At 36.0% G+C, this 25222-nt stretch overlaps 1 protein-coding gene and 1 long non-coding RNA gene across 5 annotated transcripts in view; one reads left to right on the top strand and one right to left on the bottom strand.

Annotated features, from left to right (window-relative positions):
- Positions 1 to 25222, top strand: part of FGF12 (fibroblast growth factor 12) — a 577959-nt gene that overhangs the window by 537502 nt on the left and 15235 nt on the right. For all 3 annotated transcript variants that reach the window (XM_021070057.2, XM_021070056.2, XM_021070055.2), the window contains one exon: positions 18730 to 18928. In XM_021070057.2, coding sequence (XP_020925716.1) covers positions 18730 to 18928 — 199 coding nt within the window. The remainder of the gene's footprint in view (positions 1 to 18729; positions 18929 to 25222) is intronic.
- LOC146397670 (uncharacterized) overlaps positions 1186 to 25222 on the bottom strand; it is a 75367-nt gene continuing 51330 nt past the window's right edge. Inside the window, exon 8 of one of the 2 annotated variants that reach the window (XR_014824542.1) lies at positions 1186 to 2702. This is a non-coding gene — a long non-coding RNA (uncharacterized LOC146397670). Of the gene's footprint in view, positions 2703 to 22791; positions 23078 to 25222 lie in introns of those variants that run through there. The other variant, XR_014824541.1, reaches the window with a different exon arrangement.

The raw sequence follows: 25222 nt of genomic DNA, 5'->3' as shown, positions 1-25222 counted from the left end.
CCTGCCCTTGCTCAGCGGGTTAACGATCCGGCGTTGCCATGAGCTGTGGTGTAGGTCGCAGACGCGGCTCGGATCCCGCGTTGCTGTGGCTCTGGCATAGGCCGGTGGCTACAGCTCCGATTGGACCCCTAGCCTGGGAATCTCCATATGCCGCGGGAGCGGCCCAAGAAATAGCAAAAAGACAAAAATAAATTAAATAAATAAATAAATCCAGTTCCTAGCTAGACAAGTGAATGAATCTAATGAACAGCTCAGTCCTGGTTGGACATGTCAAGTTTGTCTCAGTTGGGAACTGAAAATAGGCCTTTTCACAAGACTATCTAGTTAACATTGCCTCTCTCTCGGATTCCTCCAGGTGTGGGAAGTAAAGTAGGAAAGAACAGAGGAATCAATGGGAATTGAAAAGATCCTTTTATTTTTATTTTTTGACTTTTTAGGGCGGCACCCATGGCATATGGAGGTTCCCAGGGTAGGGGTCGAATCAGAGCTGTAGCTGCCGGCCTACACCACAGCCACAGCAACGCCATATCCGAGCTATGTCTGCAACCTACACCACAGCTCATGGCAACTCCGGATCCTTAACCCACTGATTAAGGCCAGGGCTTGAACCCGTTCACTAACCACTGAGCCACGATGGGAACTTCTGAAGAGCTCCTTTTAGAAAGTTGCAATAGGACAGGAGATTTTGTGAAACCAAAATGAAAGCTTAGAAAGGCTACATGCTGTTGACTCATGAAAATGCTGTTTTGTGTGTGTTTAGCATTAATACACTGAAGTCCTAGGCAAATCTACGCTAAATCCATGATGGCAAACCCAAGCCCTGACGGCCTATAGTAGAGAGAGGGGTGTCTAGGTAATTTAACTCCAATAATTCCCAGATCGGTCAGTGAAGATCTAATGTAGCCTGAACTTCAGCCTTTTCATGAGAAGTTAAAAATCATATGTCTATGTAAAATTATATGAATTTTATGAATTTTGAGGAAAAAAAATTGAAATTAAGTCAGACATAGCCATGGGTCATAACTGTGTAAGTGATTACCTACATTCTTTCTAAAGCCACACTGACCCATATGGCTTTACTTGTCTTCTAACAAACATGAAAATAAATATGATCACTCAAGTTTTACATATGAGAAAGCTGAGGCTTTTAGAATTTAAGGAACTCGTTAGAAATTGGCACAACATTGTAAATCAACTGTACTTTATTTAAAAAAAAAAAAAGTTTAAAAAAAGGAGCTTGTTGACTTTTACCCAAGTAATAAACACCAGAGTCATCAAGGAAACCTTGTGTATGATACCAAAGCCCTGAGTTTTCCTTTGTTCATTCTACCTCTCAAAAAATGTGTTTTAATCCAAATAGCATATCACGTGGTTATTTCTCAAAGCTTATTTTTGAAGTGTATTTCTTAACTGTCTGATACAATTTTTGAAAGAAAAATAAAGAGCAATAGAAATAGGAATCCTGGGACCCATAACCCTATCTCAGTCCACCCACCCAAGCCTGTTCCAACCAAGTTGCCACCACTCCACCTAGTGGTGGCATTCTCTAATTGGAGGTTAAGTGCCATCTCTGGAAAACAACTCTTAAATTAAAATTTAAAGAAAAATATTAGTGTAGTTTCAGTCTGTAGTCCCACATTAGCCTTTGGAAAGGCCAAACAAGTGTTCTCCTAAATATGTTAGGTTGTACAAAGCATGGAAGTTCTGTGCTTAGATTTCTTAGAATTCATGCTATTTGACAACCTTTAGGGCAAGCTGTCTCACTGGTGACTCCTTGGATTCTAAATTTCATTTATAGGATCATTGGATTATTGGATTATAGGATTATTGGAATAATTGAATATTATAAATTGACTATTGGGGATATAAAATATTTTCTTCCCTACCCTTTTCCCTTCATTGTCTATCTATTAAGTTCTGATGCATTCTTCCAGGATCAAATATAGTGTCTTCCAAGAAGCTCTTCTTGAACCAGATCCCTACTCAAGAGGAGATTTTATCATTCCATCTTATGCCTCACAATATTGTAAACTCTGACTCTAAGGGTTTTCAATCTCTATATCATTAACTGATTAGAACATGGACAGAATTTAAATGTTAGCTGAAAGAGTACATGAATTATATAATTATTTCAATGACTACCCAGTCATTAAATACCAAATGTACTATTTTGTCAACCTCACCTTAGCCTTCCTTTTCTCTTCTTATCTTGGCTGATTTACCTATAAAATAGTGAACTTGAGACTACAGGTAAACACATGCTTGCAGTTTTATTGACCTGTTCATGAGAAATTATAAAAAAAGATACACTATATAAATTATTGCTCATAATGTTGGAAATTAAAACTTGTCGAGTCTAGGGTAATATCTCCTTCACATATTGTTCTGTTCTCCCACACAGTAGTTTTAAATACAGCTTTTCAAAAGATGAATGCTAGAAATTTGCATGCTGATTCTATTAGAGAAAATGGTCAGATTCTATTCAGACTGAATACAAGCAAAATTGGTGAGATGCTGTGACACTTTGCCACTTGGCTTCAAGTTAAGAACTGCATCAGTGTTGAGGGTGGCTTTCAATATTGGGTCTTTCCCTTTTATAAAAGGATACAGAAAAATTCCAAGTGTCCTTGCAGCTCCATCTCTGATGATCCACACTTCTATTCAGAAGAAAAAAATGTTGAAAATGCCAAGCTGCGAAATATCTGAAAAGAGCAAAGACCCTGAGCATTAGGCACACTTCAGGGGAAACCACCATCAAATACTAACTGCTCATCAACAATTAAACCCCAAACTTTGAAATTAAAGTTGTAGGCAGGTAAAAAGAATATGGGATTAACAGAAAAGGAGACATGACTCGAATTAGTGCATTTTCAATTGTTTTTGAATCTGTTAACCCAATCTTTCTTGGATAGGGGCATGCAAATTAAAACTTTATACCTTTCAGATAAAATAGCATTCCACAAAATAAAATTGAAGAGAAATTGAATTGAGAGATTTTATAGTCAGTGACCTGAAAATTAAATTCTTTACTCATTTAATCACAACTCGTACTAGGTAAGGTCATATTTGCAGATATACATAATATGAAAAAAATAGTGTACATTATGTTGAGAGCCACAGATAAATTGTTCTGATGGGGATCAGAAGAGGAAGAGATGATTTTTCAGATGACAAGATGATTTTGTGAAGGGAGTTGAATTTGAATTAGGTCTTTAAGAATAATTGAGACTTGGATTTGCAATTATAGTGGGAGGATTTGCCACAGGTGAAAGCTCAGCAGAAACAAAAATGAAATATTGTGATGGAATCTGTGGGAGATGGAAAGGTATATAACAAATGACCTATTAAGACGGATGCATATGTATGAGGTGATTAAGCAGTCTGCTAGTAAAGATATAGAATATGCGTTATCCACATATGTCTGAAGCTTTTCTTTTTATGGATTTGTAACCAAACACTATACAGAGAGGAAGTTAGGTAAATAAATGTTCATGTTGGCAGAACCATTTCATTGGTCTGCCATTTTTTCTGGATCTAAGAAAATAAGTGACTTGCCACTTTATAGTATACAAAAGAAAATTACTCTAGGATTAAGTCATGAGTCCTGAATTACAAATGAATCAAATTCAAAATGTGCATTAATAGGAGCCATTAGGCGCTAGGCTGGCCGCTAAGTTTCAGAATTAGGTGGGCCTGCCCCTGTTCTTTCATATAAAGTGTGCTCTTTATACAAAGATGCCAATTCCATTTGAAAGAATATAATCTCTTTTCCATTCACAATCCCCATTCAATCCATCAGTTAGGCTTACTCTTGTTTATATAAAAAAGTCACCTTTCTTTGCCTTCTACCTCCTGCTTTGCCAGGCCTGTTTTATCAAATCATAGGAGCAAAATACCCAGTACCTACAACCAAAATGGCTAAAAACAAAGTATGCTCACTGCAATAGGGTAAATAAAGTGATAAGAACTATTGTAGTAAGTGAAGCACATTGGTCAGAGTCATTTGTTTAACGGAAAATATGCCCAATTATAAGTAAAAACCTGTTTCACTTGGTCATTCTTAGCTGTGAAAGGGCAGAAATCGTAACCTGAGCGCTATGGCGTAATGAGGGAAGATCCCTGGTCTGGACACTGTGTTCCAACCTTGACTCTGCTGTTTCCTAACAGCATGATCTTGATTGTGTGGTTTCCTTCCCACTGGAGACCTTGACTTCTTTGTCTGTAAAATGGAGAGTCAGACTGCATACTTGCAGTTTGGAATTTTAAGGATTCTGTGAACCATAAGAACAGAACTAATGAACTCCCTCTGTTTTATGAAACCAAACAAGTATGCCTGTCCTCTCTTTGAATGCTAATATATTTGAAACGTGGTAGAGATAAATTATGTTCAATAACCTAGGAAAAGCAAGAAAGTGAACCAGGCCCTCTCTCTGCATTCCTATTTAGTGGTGAATATGTTTACTTTGAATTATCCTTCTGAGGATTCATTATCACAGCAAGAAGCATCGCAGCAAAGGCATTTTTTTAACAAACCACAACTTGAGCTTTTTAGTTCTATCAGAACTGTTTGTCTGGCAGATTACCCTTTAGGCTGTTGAAATGAAAGTGACTGGTGTGATGGTGCGTGCAGGCTTGATTGAGACTGAGCAGTACACACCTGTGAGATGTGAGATGTGGTTTTCTAGTACTGCTAGGGGTATAATCTCAAGTCTTGATCTGCTCACATCTGCTGGGTACCTGCATGATACCAGGATTCCTTTGCTTTGCCTCTTTTTTTCTTTAAAAAAAAAAAAAAGCTTATCTTTTTTTCCAGATTAATAAATGCGTGGTGTCTGGTCTGCCTCACAGCATCATCATAGCAATTCTACATCACAGGTGCTCTGTGGTCATGGAGCATGCCAGCCTGTATTTCTCATTCATTGACCATTACAGTAGTTTCTTACTGAGAAATGGTTCAGTCACTGAGCCTTGTAATCACTGCCAAGAAGATGTTTAAATGAACATGTAATTTAAACCCAATGAGCAAGCCACACAAGCAAATTCTGGGGTTGCTTCTCCTTAGTGACAGTGTCATCCCTGCAGTGACACATCACCCTCAATAAAGGCCCCCGTACTGCATATTTAGAGGGAAAGTGTCATCATCCTCTGGAAAGCCCATGATGTTCATGTCCGATTTGATTAGAAATGGAGGTAATGTTGGAGGAGAAATTTGGGGTCCTCTGGATGTTGGAACTGATCCAAATCATGGAAAGGCTGAAAAAAATTTTAAAACAAGTAGCTCCCAAATAAGGATGAGTTTAAAAATATATGTATATGTATTATATATATTAAAAATATATGTTCATATTCCTTGTACAGAGACCCAACCCAAGGTTATTTTGGTGGTCTAATCACCAGAACATGAAAGATTTCTTCTCATTCCCTCCTGTACTCAACTAGCCCATTCGGGGCTGTGTATTTAATGGGGGCTTTGTTGATCTTCTTTTGGTAGTTTTTCATAGGAAGTACCATTCTCTTATACGATATCAGACAAACTTAGAGTATATCCTTATAGCCATGAGGCTTTTGCTTGTTATGTGGTCAAATGCTTCCCATTCCAGAGTCCAAGCTTTTTCAGATTTTAAATAGAACTATTTTAGCAACCGTATTCTTTTTTAAATTTAATTGTTAATTTTTATAGAATTTTTAAAAATTATTTTTCATTTACACTTACCACAAAATATTAGTTATATTCCCCATGTTGTGCAGTATATCCTTAAGCCTATCTTATACCAAAATAGTTTGTATCTCCCATGCCCCACTCTGTATGTCCCTTTCCCACCCCTCACTGGTAACCAATAGTTTGCTCTCTATATCTGTGAATCTACTTCTTTTGTTGTTGTTGTTTTATTTACTAGTTTATGGTAATTTTTATAATCCACATGTAAATGATATCATATAGTATTTGTCATTCTCTGACTTATTTTACTCATCCTAATGTCCTCCAAGCCCCTTCATGTTGCTACAAATGGTAAAATTTCCTTTCTTTTATGGCCAAGTAATATTCCATTTGTATATATTTACATTGTGTCTTCTTTTTTTAATTTAATTTAATTTTTTAAAGTTTTATTGAAGCATAGTTGATTTACAATGTTGTGATAATTTCTTCTGTACAAGAAAGTAATTCAGTTATACATATACCTGCATCCATTCTTTTCCATATTCTTTCCCATATAAATTACCACAGAATATTGGGTAAAGTTCCCTGTGCTATATACAGCAGGTCCCCAATAGCCAACCTTTCCATATACCAGTGTGCGTATGTCATCCTATACCCCCAGCAACACGTCTTCTTTATCCATTCATCTGTTGATGGGCACTTACATTGCTTTTATATCTTGGTTATTGTAAATAATGCTGCTATGAACCTAGCGGTGCATATATTTTTTTAGAATTAGTGTTTTTGTTTTCTTCAGATAGATACCCAAGGGTAGAACTCCTGGATTATATGGTAGTTCTATTTTTAATTCTTTAATTAATCTCCATACTGTTTTCCATAGTGGCTATGCCAGTTAACATTCCCACCAACAATGCATAAAAGTTTGCTTTTCTCTATATCCTTGCCAACATTTCTTTGTGTTCTTTTTGCTGATAGCCATTCTGACAGCTATGAGGTGATATCTCATTGTGATTATGATTTGCATTTCCCTGAGAATTGGCTGTTGAGCACCTTTTCATCTTCCTATTGGCCATCTGCCTTCTTTGGAAAAATGTCTATTCCATTCTTATGCCCATTTACTAAATGGGTTGTTTTGTTTAATTTTTTTTTGTTTGTTTTTTATGTTGAATTGTATGAGCTGTTTAGGAATGTTGGATATTAGTTCCTTACCAGTCATATTATTGCAAATATTTTCTCTGATTTAGTAGGTTGTCTTTTCATTTTATCAATGGTTTCCTTTGCTGTGCAAACCTCTTGTTTATTTTTGCTTTTATTTCTTTATTTTAAGAGACAGATTCAAAAAAATATTGCTGTGATTTATGTCAAAGAGTGTTCTGCCTATGTTTTCCTCTAGGAGTTTTATAGTATCTGATCTTACATTTAGGTCTTTATACAAATATGAGTTTATTTTTGTTATGTGGTGTTTGAGAATGTACTTCAGAAACTATAAGACACTGATGAAAGAAATTGAAGATGACACAAACAGATGGTAAGATATACTATGTTCTTGGATTGGAAGACTCAATATTGTTAAAATGATTATACTAAGGCAATCTACAGATTGAATGCAATCCCTATCAAAGTACCAGTGGCACTTTTCACAGAAGAAGAACAAAAAATTTTTAAATTTGTATGGAAACACACAAGATCCTGAATAGCCAAAATAATCTTGAGAAAGAAGAGCACAACTGGAGAAATCAAGCTCCCTGGCATTAGACTATATTACAAAGCTACAGTAACCAAAACAGTATGGTACAGGCACAGAAACAGACTCAAAGATCAAGGGAACAGGATAGAGAGCCAAGAAATAAACCCATGAACTTATGGTCAGTTAACCTATGATGAGGCAAGAATATGCAATAGAAAAAAGACAGGCTCTTTAATAAATTGTCCAGGGAAAACTGGACAGTGATATATAAAAGAATGAAAGCAGCTGTACTTTTTAGAGGGCTAGAACCCTCATTTAGCACTTAAATTTGACATGACCAACAGTTTTTCCCCCTTAACTTATTGTTTGAAGCAGTAACACATGCATAGGGAAAATTAAGTCTGTTTCTTAGATATCTATTCTGCAACCACCCAAATCCCTTCCCAGGAGGCAAACAGTATTACCAACTTTGTGTGAATCCTTCAAGAGACTTTCTAAATGTAATACAAGCAAATAACTATTTGTGCATATGTTCATTTTGAACACACATGGTAGCATGTAAATAAATATGTGTTTGCAGTATGAATATGTGTGTATTTAAAACAAGCATGGTATATACAAATATACACATTTACAGATTGCTTCTTTTATTGAACAGTGCATCTTGGAAACCTTTCTAAGGCAATACATATTAAGTGCTTTATTGTCTTCAGCAGCTGTGTTACAAACATCTTTACCATGAATATAATCTTGAACATAATCAGTTTTATACATGTGCTGCTACATATGTAGGTTATATCCTCAGAAGAGGGTCAAAAGTTAGGTATATGCATTTTAATATGAGAGTTTATTCCCATTTCCTAAGAGTATACCTTTGGATGCATCCCACACATTTTGATATTTTATTATTATTCAATTAGGACTATTTTTGATATCCTTTGTGATTTCATTCTTAGCCCATGAGTTCTGTTAAGTCCAAATAGTCAAGGATTTTTAAGTTGTTTAATTTTATTAATTTCTAATTTAATTTTGTGGTTGTCAGTGAACATCCTCTGTAAGGTATCAGTCTTTTGACTTTTTATAAGAGCTAACATTTATCTTAGTGAATGTTCTATATACACTCAGAAATATTCATCCTGCTATTTGGAATCATGTTCTCTAGTGTTGATCAGGCCAAGTAGTTTAATAGTGCTCAGTTCTTCTGTATCTTTATTGAGTTTTGCTGTGTTATAACGATTGTTGGGAGATGAGTATTAAAGTCTTTAATTATGATTGTAGATTTATTTTACTCCCTTTTTTTTTCTTTGCTTTTCGATTCATATATTTTGAGATACTGTTCTTAGGCACACACATAAGTAAGATTATTATGTCTGGACCTTGATGCCCTGCCCTTTGATCATCATGAAATGTTCCTTTTTACCTCTGATAACATTCCTTATCTTGAAGCATCCTGTGTCTGATCTTAATTTCTGAGGCTTTTTAGAGTATTCAAAATGACATTCCAAATAGTATAACAAGACGTACATTGAAGCATGAAATTTGAAAACATTTCCAATTTCATCCTTGTCCCCAGAAAGGAAGACAGAGGCTGAGGCACCAGAGGCACACATCCTCTTACATGAGTGTGTTGAAGATATTCAACATACCTGCCTGATTTTCAAACTCAAATATAGAGGGGCATTTGGTTACTACTGTGTGCAGGCTCACTTCATAAAAAACCATTATGTTTTTAATGGAGAATTGTATGCTTCCCCCAATAGCTGCTCTCTGCCTCTGGAACATTCAGACTTTAGGAAGTAATTTTGGTGATAATGTGAACTGTAATATGACCTATTCCTTCATCCACTGGCCTTCTAATCCCTCCTTCGCATCCCACTTCTATACTTGCAGGCTTCTGGCTAAAGGATAAGTCAAATGTCTATGTGGTATTATGCCTCATTAGAAAGAATTAAGAACCTAAAAATCACATCACTTATCTCAGATTGATGTCAAAAACATCGTTAGATTTGCTCCATAAATAAATGGCCCACTTATGCCTTGATTAACCTGTTCCAGGGAAGAGAAACTCAGGACACAGTATTTGGATTCTACAGGGAAAGTGACTTTTCTCAATTTGCTGCTCAGGCAAACCCATTCTCATTTGTGATATTAGATATCACCTGAAAATTGTAATAGGAAAGTAAGGAAAGTGAGTAATATGCCAGATTCTATATTAGCAACCTATACTGTTTAATGATTCCAATCTTATAAAGAAGGTATGATTAACTTACAGATGATGAAACTGGCTTTAGAGAAATTAAGTAACTTGTCCAAAATCAAAAATCAGGGAATTGAATCTTGTTTCTATCTGCTGCCAAAATTATGTTTCCAGTACATTATAATTTTCATTATTTTATGATGATATAAATTTACCTTGTAGGATTTTGCAAAGAAAGTGTTAACAAAGAATCTCTAGTTTTAGAGAAATTAGCTCAGTAGTTTTCCAGTAAAACAAGCTCAAGAGTATTTAGATAAAGATTCTCATATCTGCAGATTTTTTTTTAAGTTATAAAATTAGACTTGTTCTAGTCAAAGCAACCCAGTTTTGTTTTTTTTTTTTTTTTAAATGCTTCCTTTGAGATAATGTACTTCAGCATTTTCCTTGCCTCTTGTCAGGATGGAAAACAGTAGTTCTCTTGCTTGATTTAATGTCATTATGTCTGACAACACAGTTGACAAAGCAACTGCTAATATTCTGAAGGTTTTCAAGTTCTGTGCATCTAAAAGCCACTAATGAAGTTAGTGAACCAGAAGTTTCACAGCCTGTTATTCAAAGGTTAAAACCAAAAGAACTGTATATCTCTGGAGTTTGGGGCTGTAAATTGGCTTGCAAGAATTATCAAGTTTTTAATTCTTTTCTTCCTTATACACAACCCAATAAACACGATTGTACAGCAAACAGGGGAGATGCTTTTGAACATTAAAAAGAGTTTAGATTTTGGTTTCTAATTGGAAAGGAAAAAAAATCAAAACAAGAGTGTTCGTATGTAGCATATGTTTCAAAAATCAGTAGTTTCTGCCTTGCATGGGGAGAATCATTAGTCATAATTACTAATCTAATAGCAAAGTTGATTTTCTCTGATTACCTTTTCTTTTACGTTTCATATTTTGTTTTCTTAATAATAATATATCACTACCATTTCTCTTTGGTAGGTAAACACTATTTTTTAAATAACAATACTTTATATTTTATACTTTAATTTCAAGAAATTATTTAACTGTGTAATATGAGTCTGGAGTTCCCTGGTTGCCTACCAATTAAGGAGTCAGCACTGTCACTGCTGTGGCTTGCATCGCTGCTGTGGCTCAGGTTCAGTCCCAGGCCCGGGAACTTCTGCACGCTGCGGATGCGACCAAAAAAAGAAAAATACTATGAATGATAAAACTCTTTTAAATTTTAAGTCTAAGGGGCATTTGAAACTGCCTAGTTCAACAAACAACTTTTTTTTTTTTACATTTAGGGGAACAGGAAGCCTAAGAAGGAAAGTTACCGTCCCAATATGGACCAAAATTAGAGATATAGAGGAATAAAAATGCAGATCTCATGTTTTTTTCGCCAAATTATTTTGTTGGAGTAGTTTTTTTTTTTTTAATTCCAAGAACTTTTGAGACTTCAACAGGATATAACAATTGTAGTAGTTATCTTCATAAAGCTTAAGGAGGTACTGTTAGATTATGAAGGAGAAAGCAAGGTAAAGAATTAGAAAGTGACTGGAGGAGGTGCTGTATTATGTAAGGTAATCAGGGGACGTCTCTGAGATAGTCACACTTGAGCAGTGACCTAAATGAAATGAGGGATCAAGGCACGTTAATATACTATTGAAGAGGTTTTCAATAACAAAGGACATCAATTGTGTAGGACTTGCAATGGTTTATGCTTGTTATTTTTGAGAAACGGCAAGGAGGCCAATGGCTGCAGTGTGATTGAGAGTTCATTCATTCACTGCACATTCATTCCATGGACTATTACAGCTGGAGCAATAAGAAGGCATTGGGGACTGGATGAAGATAAATCATAATTATGGTACCATTTAATTATATAGGATTATACAAGTTGTGTACTGCTACTGGAATTGGAAAGCGTACATTTTACAAGTAAAGCTAGAAGGAGCAAAAATGGTTGTGATTGAATCATATAAACATTATTTACTTCTTAAAAATTATGTTCCAAGCAGCTGTCACTCTCAAATGTAGAAGCTTTTCAAGTTATGACATCAAAATCTTCCATGCAAAAAAAAAAAAAAATAACTTCAAATAATTGTATAGTCTTTATAGGTACTGGAAAGCTTGTACATATGAAAGTTGGTCTTTATAGCCCCATGAGTCTGTAGTAAATGTGTCCAGTTTTACAACAGAGGAAGTTGAGGTTCAAAGAGGTTAGTTGATTTGCCAAAGATCATTTTAACAATTTGGAAAATTGTCAGTGGGTGATAAACCAGAAATTTAGGGAATCCATATGGTTTTCCAAAGTATATTTATTATCTATTTCTTCATGTGTTGTAGGCAATTTTTTTTCTATTCTGTTCATTTTATGTTTTGATATTATTATTATAGGAAATTACAAATGGTTAGTTTTAAGTCAGGCAGTTTTACAAGCACTGTTTATAAATAAAATATGTAAACATGTGCATTATATAATGGACTACCATAAAAAATGAGAACTAGAATGATCAAGCTCGATAGGGAATCGGAATGGAAAATATTTTTGTGAATAAATTATGTGATCCATAAGAGTTATATTTTCATCATGAACAAAATTTGTCTACAACCTATGAATGAATGACAGTTTTTGGTATAAAATTTTCATGTCTCACATGTTAGCTAATTATGTGGGAAAAACGATTTGAAAAAATTACAATTTTAAGATGTAATATATGTCATTTAAACTTTACCACATTCTTTGACTCTTCTACTATGGATTTTTTATTGACAAACACATGAAAAGTGTGCAAACTGGAGTTCCCAGTATGGCACAATGGGTTGAGGATCCGGGGCATTGTTCCTGCAGTAGCATGGGTTTGATCCCTGGCATGGCACAGTGGGCAACATATCCATAGCTACCGTTTTCTTTCTTCCTTCCTCCCTCCCTCCTTCCCTCCCTCCTTTCTCATTTGCTTCTTTCCTTTCCTTTACTTTCTCTTTCTTTCTTTTTTTCCTTCCTTCCTTCTGTGATGACACTATCTTACGATCCAGCAATCCCACTTGGAGATATATCCAAGGGAAATGAAACCAGAATCTTGAGGAAATATCTACACTCCCATATTTATTTCAGTATTATTCACAGTAGCTAAAATACGGAGACAACTTAAGTGCCTGTCAGCAGATGATAAAGAAAATGTGATATTTTACATATATATGTGTATATATGTGTGTGTATGTATATATACATACATATGTGTGTGTGTATATATGTGTGTGTGCGTATTTATATTTCAGTCTTAAAAATGAGGAAGTCCTGCTATTTGCTACAACATGGCAGATACTAGGCTAAGTGAAATAAACCAGATGCAGAAAGACAAATACATGGACTTTTAGATATTTGGAATCCAAAACAGTCAAACTCAGAAGCAGAGAGTAGAATGGTGATTACCTGGGGGAGGGTGAATTGTGAGATGTTGGTTAAGGGGTACCAAGTTTTAATTGTCCAAGATGAATTCATCTAGAGAGCTCATAATGTACAACAATGTGATTATAGTTAACAATATTAAATTACATACTTTAAATTTGCTAAAAGGGCAGAGATAGTCAACCATGAAAAAAATAACATTTATCTATATAATCATCAAATTCCCTAAATTTCTGTCTCCTTGTTCCTCATGGTACTTATATCTAAAGGAGAATTCCATTCAGATGTGGCTGGGATGGGCCAAGACTGGCACAGTTAAAGCCTGGCCAAGAAGGAAAGGTTTCATCCTGTGCATGGTGACGCCTAAGACTGAGGGGAGAAGTCAGAATCTGCATAGGATGTCTGTGGTCCAAGAGCAGAGAAGAACAGGAAGAGATACTGGAGAGGGATGAAGATAGAGCATGCAGGATAGAGGGATCAAGATGAAGCTGAGCATCAGAGAAAAGAATTCTAGAGAGAGTATATTAGAGTCAGATGGATAGGAAGAGACTGAAAGGGTTCCTGAGCAGTGGTCCTGGGCTGAAGTGTTGTTCCAGCATTCATTCATCATCTGGATTGAAATAGATTGGTGCTCTTAACTTTCCAAGACAAGGCTAGCGTGAACAGGTATTTGAAATGTGAAAAAGAGTTGGTCATATAAGGAATTGTAAATGCTAGAACAAGTTGTAGTTGTACAAATGCTGCTAAAAAAAAAAGTGAGTGCTCAAAAATATTTCAAAAATATTCTCAAAGGAAATCAACTATAGTTTAAAAATGCTATCAAAAGTCATATTCACAGTCTACTGAAATCAAGGTCAGTTCAAGTTGAATAAATTAAAATTTTAGGGCATTCCCATTGTGGTTCAGCAATAATGAACCTGGCTAGTATCCATGAGGATGGGTTCAAGCCCTGGCCCTGCTCAATGGGTTAAGGATTTGGCATTGCCATGAGCTGCAGTGTAGGTTGCTGACTCGGTTCTGATCTGGCATTGCTGTGGCTGTGGCGTAGGCTGGCAGCTGTAGCTCTGATTCAAACCTTAGCCCGGGAACTTCCATATGCCACAGGTGCGGCCCTAAAAAGAAAAAAAAAAGAAAAAATTGGAAAGATTTTAGATAAATAAATATGAAAAATAAATCTAGCATTTCACATACTTAACATGATGTGAGTATGGGGATGTTTCTATTTCATCAACAAATGTTTCCATAAGCCTCGCTATATACCTACATTGAACTGAGCACTCAGAACTATAGATACAAACAAGTGCTATTCATAAGATGCAATATGACCACTCACTAGTTTTACAAAAGGAAAAACAGAAAACAAAAACTTCTCTTATACTAGTTATTTACGCTGCTTTCATTATATGCCTTGGATTGAGATGGTCTAGGATTTTATCACTCAAATCCTGTCTCTCTCCATTTCATGTTAGATTTACTGTCATTCTGAACGTACATTTTATAACCTCAGAACCTCTTCTGAATATATATGTTTTCCCAACTCTTTACCAAAAGCTCAAGATGACTTTTAAAAATATGTGTATATGTTATTTGTTTTAGCTCTAGTTGGAACAACCTATGTAGTATAAAGCTTAACTTATGGCATAGGACCCCAGACACCAGGGCAGATGTAATTATCTATGACAAAAACACAGAATTAACTGTCTAGTTACATGATTGATTGTGTTTTTGTTGTCATAAGAAAAAACTTAATAATAACATATTGGGGCTTTGTAAAAATTCTATGTTTACAGTGTGCTTCCATACCCATCATCCTATTCTCCTTAACTAATTTACACTTGAAAATATGAAATTCAAAGAAGTTTAACCACTTATCTAAAGTCCCACAGCTAATATATATGGATCCTGAAAGCAAAACCCTGACTTTCCTACCCAAAGTATAGGCCTCTTAATTTCTCATTACACAAATAGAGTGATAACAGCATTCTATTGTAAATGCTTCGATGACCAACTTTATAGTGAAATTAAAATTGTGACCATATTGTAAAGGTTGCACTTAGAATGATTGACCAAGCCGGCTCAGTGATCTTAAGATTTGCTTCTCCATTTCCAGGAGGTTGCCTATCTCCCACAGGAGTGCCTACACTAAGCTCTTGCCATTTTTTCTTCCCAAAATGTTATTCCCTGGCTAAGTATTATCAGTTGCCTTATTTCTGAATTCATAACCCCTTTAAAATATCAAATTAGATGCATCACTGAACCTTGTCTATCTGATTATTACCTAGATACTGTATCTGGGATCCCCATTTGCCAACTCAGAAGTTCAAGGCTCAGTTCATATCTAATGCTGTTCCTGGCTCATGGCCCCTAGACTTTAGACCCTGTTCAATATCCTGGACCTTTGCTGTTCTAGGAGCAGACTTTAAACAATGGTGAAACTAAATGGAAACCTAGGAGTTCATTGTTCACTAAATAAAAGTATTATTTTTTCACATATAAAAGATAACATAGTAATTATACCCAGTAGACATGGCTTTTATGATGGTTTGGCTCCAGTCAGCAGCTGATCATCAAAAGCAAAATTAGCTAAGCAGTAAGAACGCATCATGTGGCACTGGAAAAAGTACTGAATGAGCAGCTGGGAGCCAGGATTCTAGCCTGGGATCTGAATCTGCCTCTAACATCCTATGACTCACAAAACAATTACTTCACTGTCATGGACTTCAGTTACTTTGTTAAAGACAGCAAATTCAACTATCAGTAAATCAGCTTTAACTGTCTCCAAATTTTCATGTTTGTGAAGTATACTTATAAGAAAGAAGGTTTTACATGTATGATATAACTAGTTAAATCTGTACTGAATTTTAGCATTTTCTAGATCTTTTTAACATCATCCTAGAAGGAAACCAGAACTTTAAAATTATCTTACACATTGGGTCTGAATCACTTTGATTCCTATACTTGGCAACAGATAAACTCTGTCCTAATAATAATGAGAGAAGAATGTAGGAGATCCCATTGTCCAGCACACAGGACCATAATTTAGTTCTGTGTTGCCAGACAAAGAATGTACACGAGTTTCATTTACTCTGCCTCACTTTCTCCAGTCACTTCATTTCTCTGGTTCTTTCTTTTTTATTGAGATAAAATTCACATATCATAAAATTCATGTTTTTATACTATATACTTCAGTAGCTTTTTCACAAAGTTGTGCAGACATCACTACTACCTAATCCTGGGAATTTTCATTTCTCCAAAAATGCACTCACTTTCCATTTATCCAGCTCCTCACCCCTTGGCCACGACTAACCTAATTTTGTCTCTGGATTTGCCTATTCTGGATATTTCATATAAACTGAATCATACAACATGTGATCTGCTGTGTCTGGCTTCTTTCACTAAGCAGAATGTTTTTGAGGTTCATCTGTGTTGTCACACAAATCTCCATCCACCCTTTTTTTTGCTTTTTAGGGCCACACCCATGGCATATGGAAGTTCTCAGGCTAGGGGTCGAATTGGAGCTAGAGCAGCCAGCTTATGCCACAGCCACAGCAACGCGGGATCTGAGCTGCGTCTGCGACCTACACTGCTGCGTATTCTTTGATATCATATTTTTATTATTTATCTAGTAATTATTGAAATATTATTATTATTATTATTATTATTATTATTATTATTTTAATGTCTACAACCGCTTTTCCATTTCCCTTCTTAATTTTTTTCTGGCCATACCCCAACATGCAGAAGTTCCTGGGCCAGGAATCAAACCCATGACAGCAGTGACACTGCTGAATCCTTAACTGCTAGGCCACCAGGGAACTCCCCCTTCCCAGATTTTTTTGGTCTCATTTTTTTGTCCTATAATTTTTGAACCATTTAAAATCACAAATTTCTTTCCACAATGTCTTTTAGCCCTGAAGATCTTCATAGGTCCCCACAGGTGCATCACTAGCTCTCTGCAGATAAAGCCAAGGGATTAGTCTGGACAAATCACCTCCAAGGACACAGTTTCAACAGCTTTAGTCCCACATAGTCCTCAGTAACTTAACCCAGATGTAACTGCATCAACTCACTGGGGCCTTTCACTGAAAGAGTTACAGGGAAGAATTTCTTCCAGGACATAGTGAAGATGACAGAGACTGTTGTGGATACGGCTGACATGTAGGACTCCCATTTACTTGTAGCTGATGAAGATGCGGTCACTTTTGTTTTTCTTCTGCTTCTGTCTGAGGGGGAGGAATTTCTCCTTTCCATGAAATGCGTTTTTTTTTTTTTTTTCATTTGACCTGTTAGGATTTGATTTTATTGTATTGATTATGAAATCTCATTGTAAGTCACTAAAACAAAAACTCAGGCAGAAAAGGTGAACTTAGGAGGCAGTGATTGTGAAGCAGTAAATGTGAGTTCTGGCGCTGATGTCATTTTGTTGTTGTTTAACTTTGAATTAATCATATAACCTTTGGTTGTCTCACTTATCAAATGACGGAGATGAGGTAGAAGAATTTGCAAGTTCTTTCTTTCTTTTCTTTTCCTTTTTTTAGGGCCACGCCTGCAGCATATGGAAGTTCCCAGGCTAGGGTTCGAATTTGAGCTGCGGCTGCTGGCATACACTACAGCCACAGCAGCTCAAGATCCAAGCTGCGTCTGTGACCTACATGACAGCTCACAGCAGTGCCAGATCCTTAATCTGCCGAGTGAGGCCATGGATTGAACCTGAATCCTCCTGGATACTAGTTGGGTTCATTACCGCTGAGCCACAACAGGAACTCCTAAGATTTCTTTTTGAACTACAACTCTTATTCTTTGTTTCATTGGAGCTCATACAATGTGATTGTAATATTTTTCTAATTCTTTTTTCCTGGGTATTTTTACCTTAAATTTTGATTACTGAGTTAAAAAAATTTTTTCAAAGAAAAAAACAGTAAAGTTACTGACATTAAGCAAAGACATAATACACTAGTGAGTTTATGGAACAAAGCTTTGGCTGTTTAATAGATTTGTGAACATACAAGGTAGTTCTTTCAAAAACATCTGCTGAGCCCATGCGTGCTGTGGTTGTATTATATTTTGATTCCCAGGGTTACATTTCACATGCCAAGGGCCACAAAAAAAAGGCACAATGGCCATTCTTTTAAATTTACAGAACATTATGCTAACATCAGAGTTTAGACCTGGGCACAGTCTTGAATGATAGTAGCCCAAGGAATGATTCAAGCCTGAGCAGTTGGTTGTGTTCTGAGGAGTAAGGTTTTTTTTTAAAAAAGAAAATCTTATTTCTTCATTTTGTTATGACAAACTTTTTCTCTTTTTCTTTCTTTCTTCTTTCTTTTCTCTTCCTTCCTTCCCTCCCTCCCTCTCTCCTTTCCTCCTTTCCCTCTTTCTTTCCTTCCTTCCTTCCTTCCTTCTTCCTCTTCTTTCTGTTTTTTAGGGCTGCACCTGCAGCAAAGGGAAGTTCCCAGGCTAGGGTGGAATGGGAGCTGCAGCGGTCTACTCCACAGCCACAGCAATGCCAGATCTGAGTCCTCTATGACCTATGCTGCAGAGGTCAGGGATCAAACCCACATCCTCAAAGAGACGTCAGGTCCTTAACCCTCTAAGCCACAACAGGAACTCCCTGTATGACAAATCTTTATACCCAAATGCTAATAGGAATTACTTGTAATTGTATCTTATTCTTTCTTAATAGAAGACCTACATTTCAGGCTTATTGGATTTAAACATTTGTTGATTCATCATTAAATCTTTTCTCTCTTTCGTATCTTCTTTTTTTGTTTTCTGCAGGATGTTTTCACTCCAGAATGCAAATTTAAGGAATCTGTGTTTGAAAATTACTATGTGATCTATTCTTCCACACTGTACCGTCAGCAAGAATCAGGCCGAGCATGGTTTCTGGGACTCAATAAAGAAGGTCAAATTATGAAGGGCAACAGAGTGAAGAAAACCAAGCCCTCATCACATTTTGTACCAAAACCTATTGAAGGTACCAGAAGCTTCTTTTCTTTAGGTCCCAATCTATGTGTCAATGCCAGTTCAGCTTCTTGTCCTTTCACTCAGTAGCGATTGCTTCTAATGCAACAGATCAGAGAAAAGATTCAGAAAACACAATAGTACCTCTTCCTATCAAAAAAATATTATACTTAGCACTTAGGAAAAAACTCCTTGAATATCAAGCCAAGATACTTCTTAATAGTATAAATATAATGGTAGTGACCATTTGGAATGTAATTTCTTTCTTTACTGTACACAATAATTTAATTTCTCAGGCTACACTCTTGAAAAACCAATAATACTATTACAATGCTTTAAAGTTTTCACAAGGCATTTAGAAACATGTTTATATCCTAACATCTTTTTGAACAAATCTAGCACTATAAGGTATTAGTTTTTCTATTCTTAAGGAAAGAAAATAATATTCTCTTTGCTGTGATCAATACATGTTGCAATATTAAATTTTATCTTTCTCAACTGAGACTATAACTTCCCTTCCCTCGATCATTTAATATAGTATTCACTTATTTCAGATTGATCAGCGGAATAATTTTATGCTGAGGAAACACATTTTTGGCAACTTGTTCCCTAAGTAGGATGAGAATATACCTTTGGGATGACTGCATTTACTGAATTCAGTAAAGCTTTTAATACAGACTAAGAAAGCAGCAGTTGGTCTGGATATTTACCAACATCACTTTCTTCTCTGAAAGTCATATTATAATCACTTAAAACATTAGTTCAGCTTCCTTAAGCAATGAGAAAACTGAGGCAGCACATGGCCATTCTGTGACTTAATCAGGCTTGCTGCCCCCAAAATAGCTATAAGGTATGGTTAGGTCCACCATGCCTCCTGCATGTGACTGTAACAGTCAGCAAACATTTGTTAAGTCAAGACCATGTTCAAAGCACTGGCAGGAAATGTGACATTCAAAGCTCCTAGTCCCTTGCAAGCCTCCCTTCACACCCTGTGCTTTTAACCACACAAAACAGAACTTTCGTTCTACATTTTCACTCTTTGTAATAGAGCTTTACTATTTGAGGTGGTCTATAGTTTTTTTGCCCTCATCTCCCCACAATTTCTATCCATTCATGGCCCTGGAAAATCCTTATCAGTCCTTATAAAGAACTAATTCAAGAGTCAGTCATTCTTTGAGGGCTTCTCTGACTTTCTTCGGGTAGAATTAAACATTCTATCACCTTATTATTGTGTACAGTTCTCTCCCCTAGAAATTATCACTTTGTGTTAAATCCACCTATTTACCACTCTTATCCATGATTAGGTCTCTTTTTGAATGAACAGAATGCTTTATTTTTTTTTCTCATATCTCCTTGTACCTTGTATAGTATTTAGCCTATCATAGATATAAAATAATCATTGTCATTTGAATAAGTGAACATGTGAATGAAAAAAATGAATGCATAGGTAAGTATAAAAACAAAGAGCTATATGCTCAAGAAAACTTTATAATATTCTTGGAGATATGGAATTTGATTACTAATGGCAATGGTATATGTAAAAAGTGATATATTACATGTTGCGAGAAATGATATTGGGAATAGGGAAAGAGCTAACACTTCTACCAGAAGGAAGATATTGGTAAATTGATATTTAAACATACCTTCAGGGCAGGTCAGGTTCAGAGCATGTGAAATGAGAGGTGGGGATTAAGTGGATAAAAACAAACCAGGTACAATGTAAGTAAACTATTTGTGCATTTAAGTTGATGTTTTTGTTGTAATAAGTAGTATATGCTCATCAATAATATTTGGAAAATTCAGAAAAGTATGAAGGAAAAGTAAAAAACCATGGGTTTTAGTTACTCCTTTTATAAATAATTCATTTCCTACTAAATCCTTCCCCACCAAAAGCAAACAAACAAACAAAAAAACCTGCAACCTACCTTCCTAATCATGACCTCAGTCTGCACTTTGGCTAGTCAGACTTCCTCCTGGGTCTGTATGGTCATCTATACATTTCTTTTTTTGTTTGTTTTGGGGTTTTTTTGTTTGTTTTGTTTTTGTTTTTGTTTTTGTTTTTAGGGTTGCACCCACAGCATATGGAAGTTTCCAGGCTAGGGGCTGAATCAGAGCTACAGCTACCAGCCTATGCCACAGCCACAGCAATGCCAGATCTGAGCCATGTCTGCAACCTACATCACAGCTCACGACAACGCCAGATCCTTAACCCACTGAAGGAGGCCAGAGATGGAACCGTGTCCTCATGGATACTAGTCTAGTTCATTACTACTGAGCCATGACGGGAACTCCCATCTATACACTTCTAAGAGAAATGTAGGCAATTACCATGTTCCTAGTTTGAGAGATGCCTTAATTCTTCATGTTTGCTGCATTTCAGTACAAATGTGGGAAAAGACAACCTGACATTCCTACTTGTACACGTTGGAATTAGGTTTGGTTGTGTATAACACAAAACTCACATTAAGAACAGCTTAATCATACATGGTGTTATGCCTCACAAACCAAATCTAGAAACCTGCTCTCCAGGGCTCTTCTATGGCTCCCTAGTTGTTATGGACCTCGGTCACATCCGGCTTTGAGTGCCACTCTCCCTGGTATGTTGTACAGACCTGCCCTCATCCCCAGGATCCAGCCAGCATCCTCATTCCAGTCAGAGGGTAGAGGAAGGGCTGAGAAAGATAGAGGCAAAAGCCTTGTACCAGTCTCTTTAAGATAATCCCCATTAGTGATATGATATTTATATCCCATGGATCACAGCTTGGTCAGGTGTCACACACAGATACAGGGAAGACTTAGAATGCAGGGTTTCTTCCAGATGTCTACACACCAAACAAATGTTGAGTTACTCTGTGCGAATGGCAGAATGGGATGGGGACAACTGAGAGCCTTGGCTACAGCCTGCCATCATCTTAACTTCAGAATAGCTCTAATCTCCTAATTTTCTTATTGGCAGCTCTTGGTTGATTGTTTTGTTTTCATTTTTACTGATGCTTTAGAATGAATTTCCTTTTATTTCAGGGAAAAAAAATAACCCATTCTAAATCAGATTCACTAATACCTGGATTTATTTCCAAGGCTCTTTGTCTCTTTAGACTGTGGGGATGAAAACTTAGATGTGATGTATACAAAATAGGATGTGAATCACTTCTGAAGATGAAAACAAGGACTTAATTCATTTCAAACACATTGTAAATCAACTATACTTCAACAAAATAAAAATTTTAAAAAGAATTTAATTCATCAGACCAAAAACCTTTTAATTCCCTAGAAATACCTTTGACTTTTGTCTTAGAGAACAGATTTTGCTTTTTCAAGCAATATTAGCTAATAAAATAACATTGTTGGTCAGTTTTACACCTCATCTGTACTTGTTATAATATTATTACAATATAATAATACAAAAATATGAGCATGTACCCAGTGATTGTCCATGCAGTTATATCACATGGTTAACCAAAGAGATTGTCGATTATTTTTCGTTTTTAAAGGAATTTTTGTAAATCTCTAAGCCAGTCACTGTTACTGTTACCCAGATTCCAGTGCTGCAAACAACAAACGCCCCCCTCCCTGTGAAACCAGCCCCTATGAAACAAAAGTCAGAGAAGGTTTGTTTTGGTTTTGCTTTTCTAATAGCTCTGCCTTTTCCCCAGTCCTAATGGTGACATCATTTTGAATGTCAGGATTCCCCAAATTAAACTCTGTCAGTGTGAGGTTCTTTAAAATCTTGCACAGGTTCCATGATAATAATAATCCACCAGTCCCTCTCCCCTCCAGCTTCACCCTGTGTTTAGAGAATAGGCGGTGTTAATAAGGGGTTGTGAGGGCATCTCTTCAGACAGATGGATGGACTTGATATTTAAACCCATTACCACGTATATTGCACATAACCTTTATTTACCCTCCCCTGGAATTTAAGACAATGGCACAGGCTTTGGGATTCTTGAGTTTGCCCTTTCAGAGCATTGTTCATACCACAGATAAGTAACTCCCTCAGATTTCAGTTGTCTTGATGGTGACCTCACCCTTTAGCTTCAGACACAGCAGCTAAATACTCTGACAAAGAAGGAAAAACAATCTCCTCTTCTCCGCCCTTCTCCTTCAAGGAGCTCATTGCTCAGCTCCTGTAGGTAGTTGGATATTCAGACTCTGGTTCCTTCCCCTGAAAAGAATGTGTGCATTTTACAAAACATAAGCTTCAAAAACTTGATCCTAGAGTGAGAAATATATTTCTAAAGTAAAATTAGTAAATGTCAGTTGAAAGCCATTGCTACAGAAATATTAAATGCAGACTAAAGGAACATTTGCCAGTTTTGACCAGTTTATTTTCTAATGGGGAGATAAGACCAACACACACATGGAAATACACCTACACACTTGGAGGACAGTTAGAAATTATCTATTCTGTCTGTTACAACAGTTCCTGCAAACTATGACATTTAGAATGAATAAGCAATGTGCTACTGTACAGCACAGGGATCTCTATATCCAGTCTCTTGTGGTAGAACATGATGGAAAATGATATAAGAAAAAGAATGTATATATATGTATGAATGGGTCACTTTACTATACAGCAGAAATTGATACAACATTGTAAATCAAATTTAGTTTAATTTTTAAAAATTAAAAAAAAAAAGGAATGATTGCTTTAAGCCAATAGACTCTTATTAAAGTCCAAGCAGTATAATGTAAATCACTGTTTCCCAAATGTTAGTATCAGGACCATCTGGAGTGTCCTTGAGAGCTACCAGATCAAATCTCCAAAGTATTCTAATTTTATTGTACAAGTGATTTTGATGGCAACCAGGTTTGAGATTCAGTATTCTAAACTCAATTTGATGTTTCTAGACTCATTTTGATCACATCTGGCCATAGACAATTATTTAAATTTATTCAAATATTTAAATTTATTCTATATATCTTGGACTAAGCCTTATCTAATGTAGAATAAATTGTGCTGCTTGCACCATGGAATTAAATATATAAAACATTATATTTTTACCTTTCCTACTGCTATTAGGATGGTTGTACTTAGTGCCAGGTTAAATTACTATATGGAGTTAGTAGAGGCAAAACTATCTATTGTACTAAACTGATCACTAAGGAAGAGTGACCTGATAGAAATCAATCAGCCAAGGACAAAGAAATGTCTAATTCTTCTAATAAAAATTTTACCTATAATTTGTTAAGGAATTTTGCGAAAGTATTTCTTCAACCTAAATAACCTCTGGAAATGCAGATGGTTATAAATTCCATCTGTCTCATAGGAATAACATGAAGATGAGATGCTATTAAGTTTGGATTTCTCAAATCTGTCAGATCACTGCAAAGTGCCTTTTTCATTTTCCCTTAGAAATTGGACATTGTGTTATTGTGTCATGTTCTGGAGAAAGGCTGTGAGGTGTGGTATTGAGTAAAGTATTAGAGACAATTAAAATTGAATTTGGTAGGAAAATAATAATCTCTTCAAACACTATATAGGAAGACACCAAAGAAATGAACAAATCTGGAGTCTTGATTTTGTAAAGCTCCTATCATGAAGATACAAATTATTGGCAATAATGGCAAATTATTTGGATTTTTTTATTTCACTTAACGAAGAGAACTAGATGGTTTGTTTTCTACAACCCTCTTTTGGAGCCAAGCATACTAAAAGACAAAACATAAAGATGGAGCAAAAAAGTACCTTTGATACTCCTGATTGCTTTTATTACAGAAAAGATAATAGCAGCAGCTCTCTCTCGCTCTCTTTTGAGTTTGGGATCTCTGCCTGCCTGTGACACCTTCTTCCCCCAAACCGGTAAAACTCATTTAAAGCAGCTTTATCCTGGCTTTGAATTTAGTCTTTAATGAAACCCTCCTACCTCTCCCTGACACTTCCTCTTCCATGTCTCTCTCTCTCTAACACACACACACACACACACACATACACACAAATACTGCTTCTGACGTCTTTCTAAATGAAGATATAGATCTTCTGGTTCACTATGTCCCTTAACTCTTTATACTATTTACAGCATATTAGGTGCATTTCTTTGGCAATGCATTGCTTCTGAGCCAACACTTAAAGTTCTCCTATGGTTCCAAAGGGATTCCATGTGACATTAATTAAGGTGTGACATTGCCTCCTGTTAATTGCCCATACCCATCCATGATCTGCTATTAAGACAATTAAATTTCTTTAATGGTACATTAACTAACAGAGCAATCTAACCTTTCCACTTCTTGGAAATTACAGATGGTCAAGGAAAATTTGATTAAATTGGTAGTAATAGAAATATTAGTCAGGACTTGCCATTGTGGCTCA

Source organism: Sus scrofa, chromosome 13, assembly GCF_054392235.1.
Source record: "Sus scrofa isolate SSC_HxYL_T2T_F1_AM1 chromosome 13, Sscrofa_HxYL_maternal_Yorkshire_Landrace_v2.0, whole genome shotgun sequence".
Lineage (NCBI taxonomy): Eukaryota > Metazoa > Chordata > Mammalia > Artiodactyla > Suidae > Sus > Sus scrofa.
Note: the sequence above shows the minus strand (reverse complement) of the source record. Positions and strands in the feature narration are given on the sequence as shown.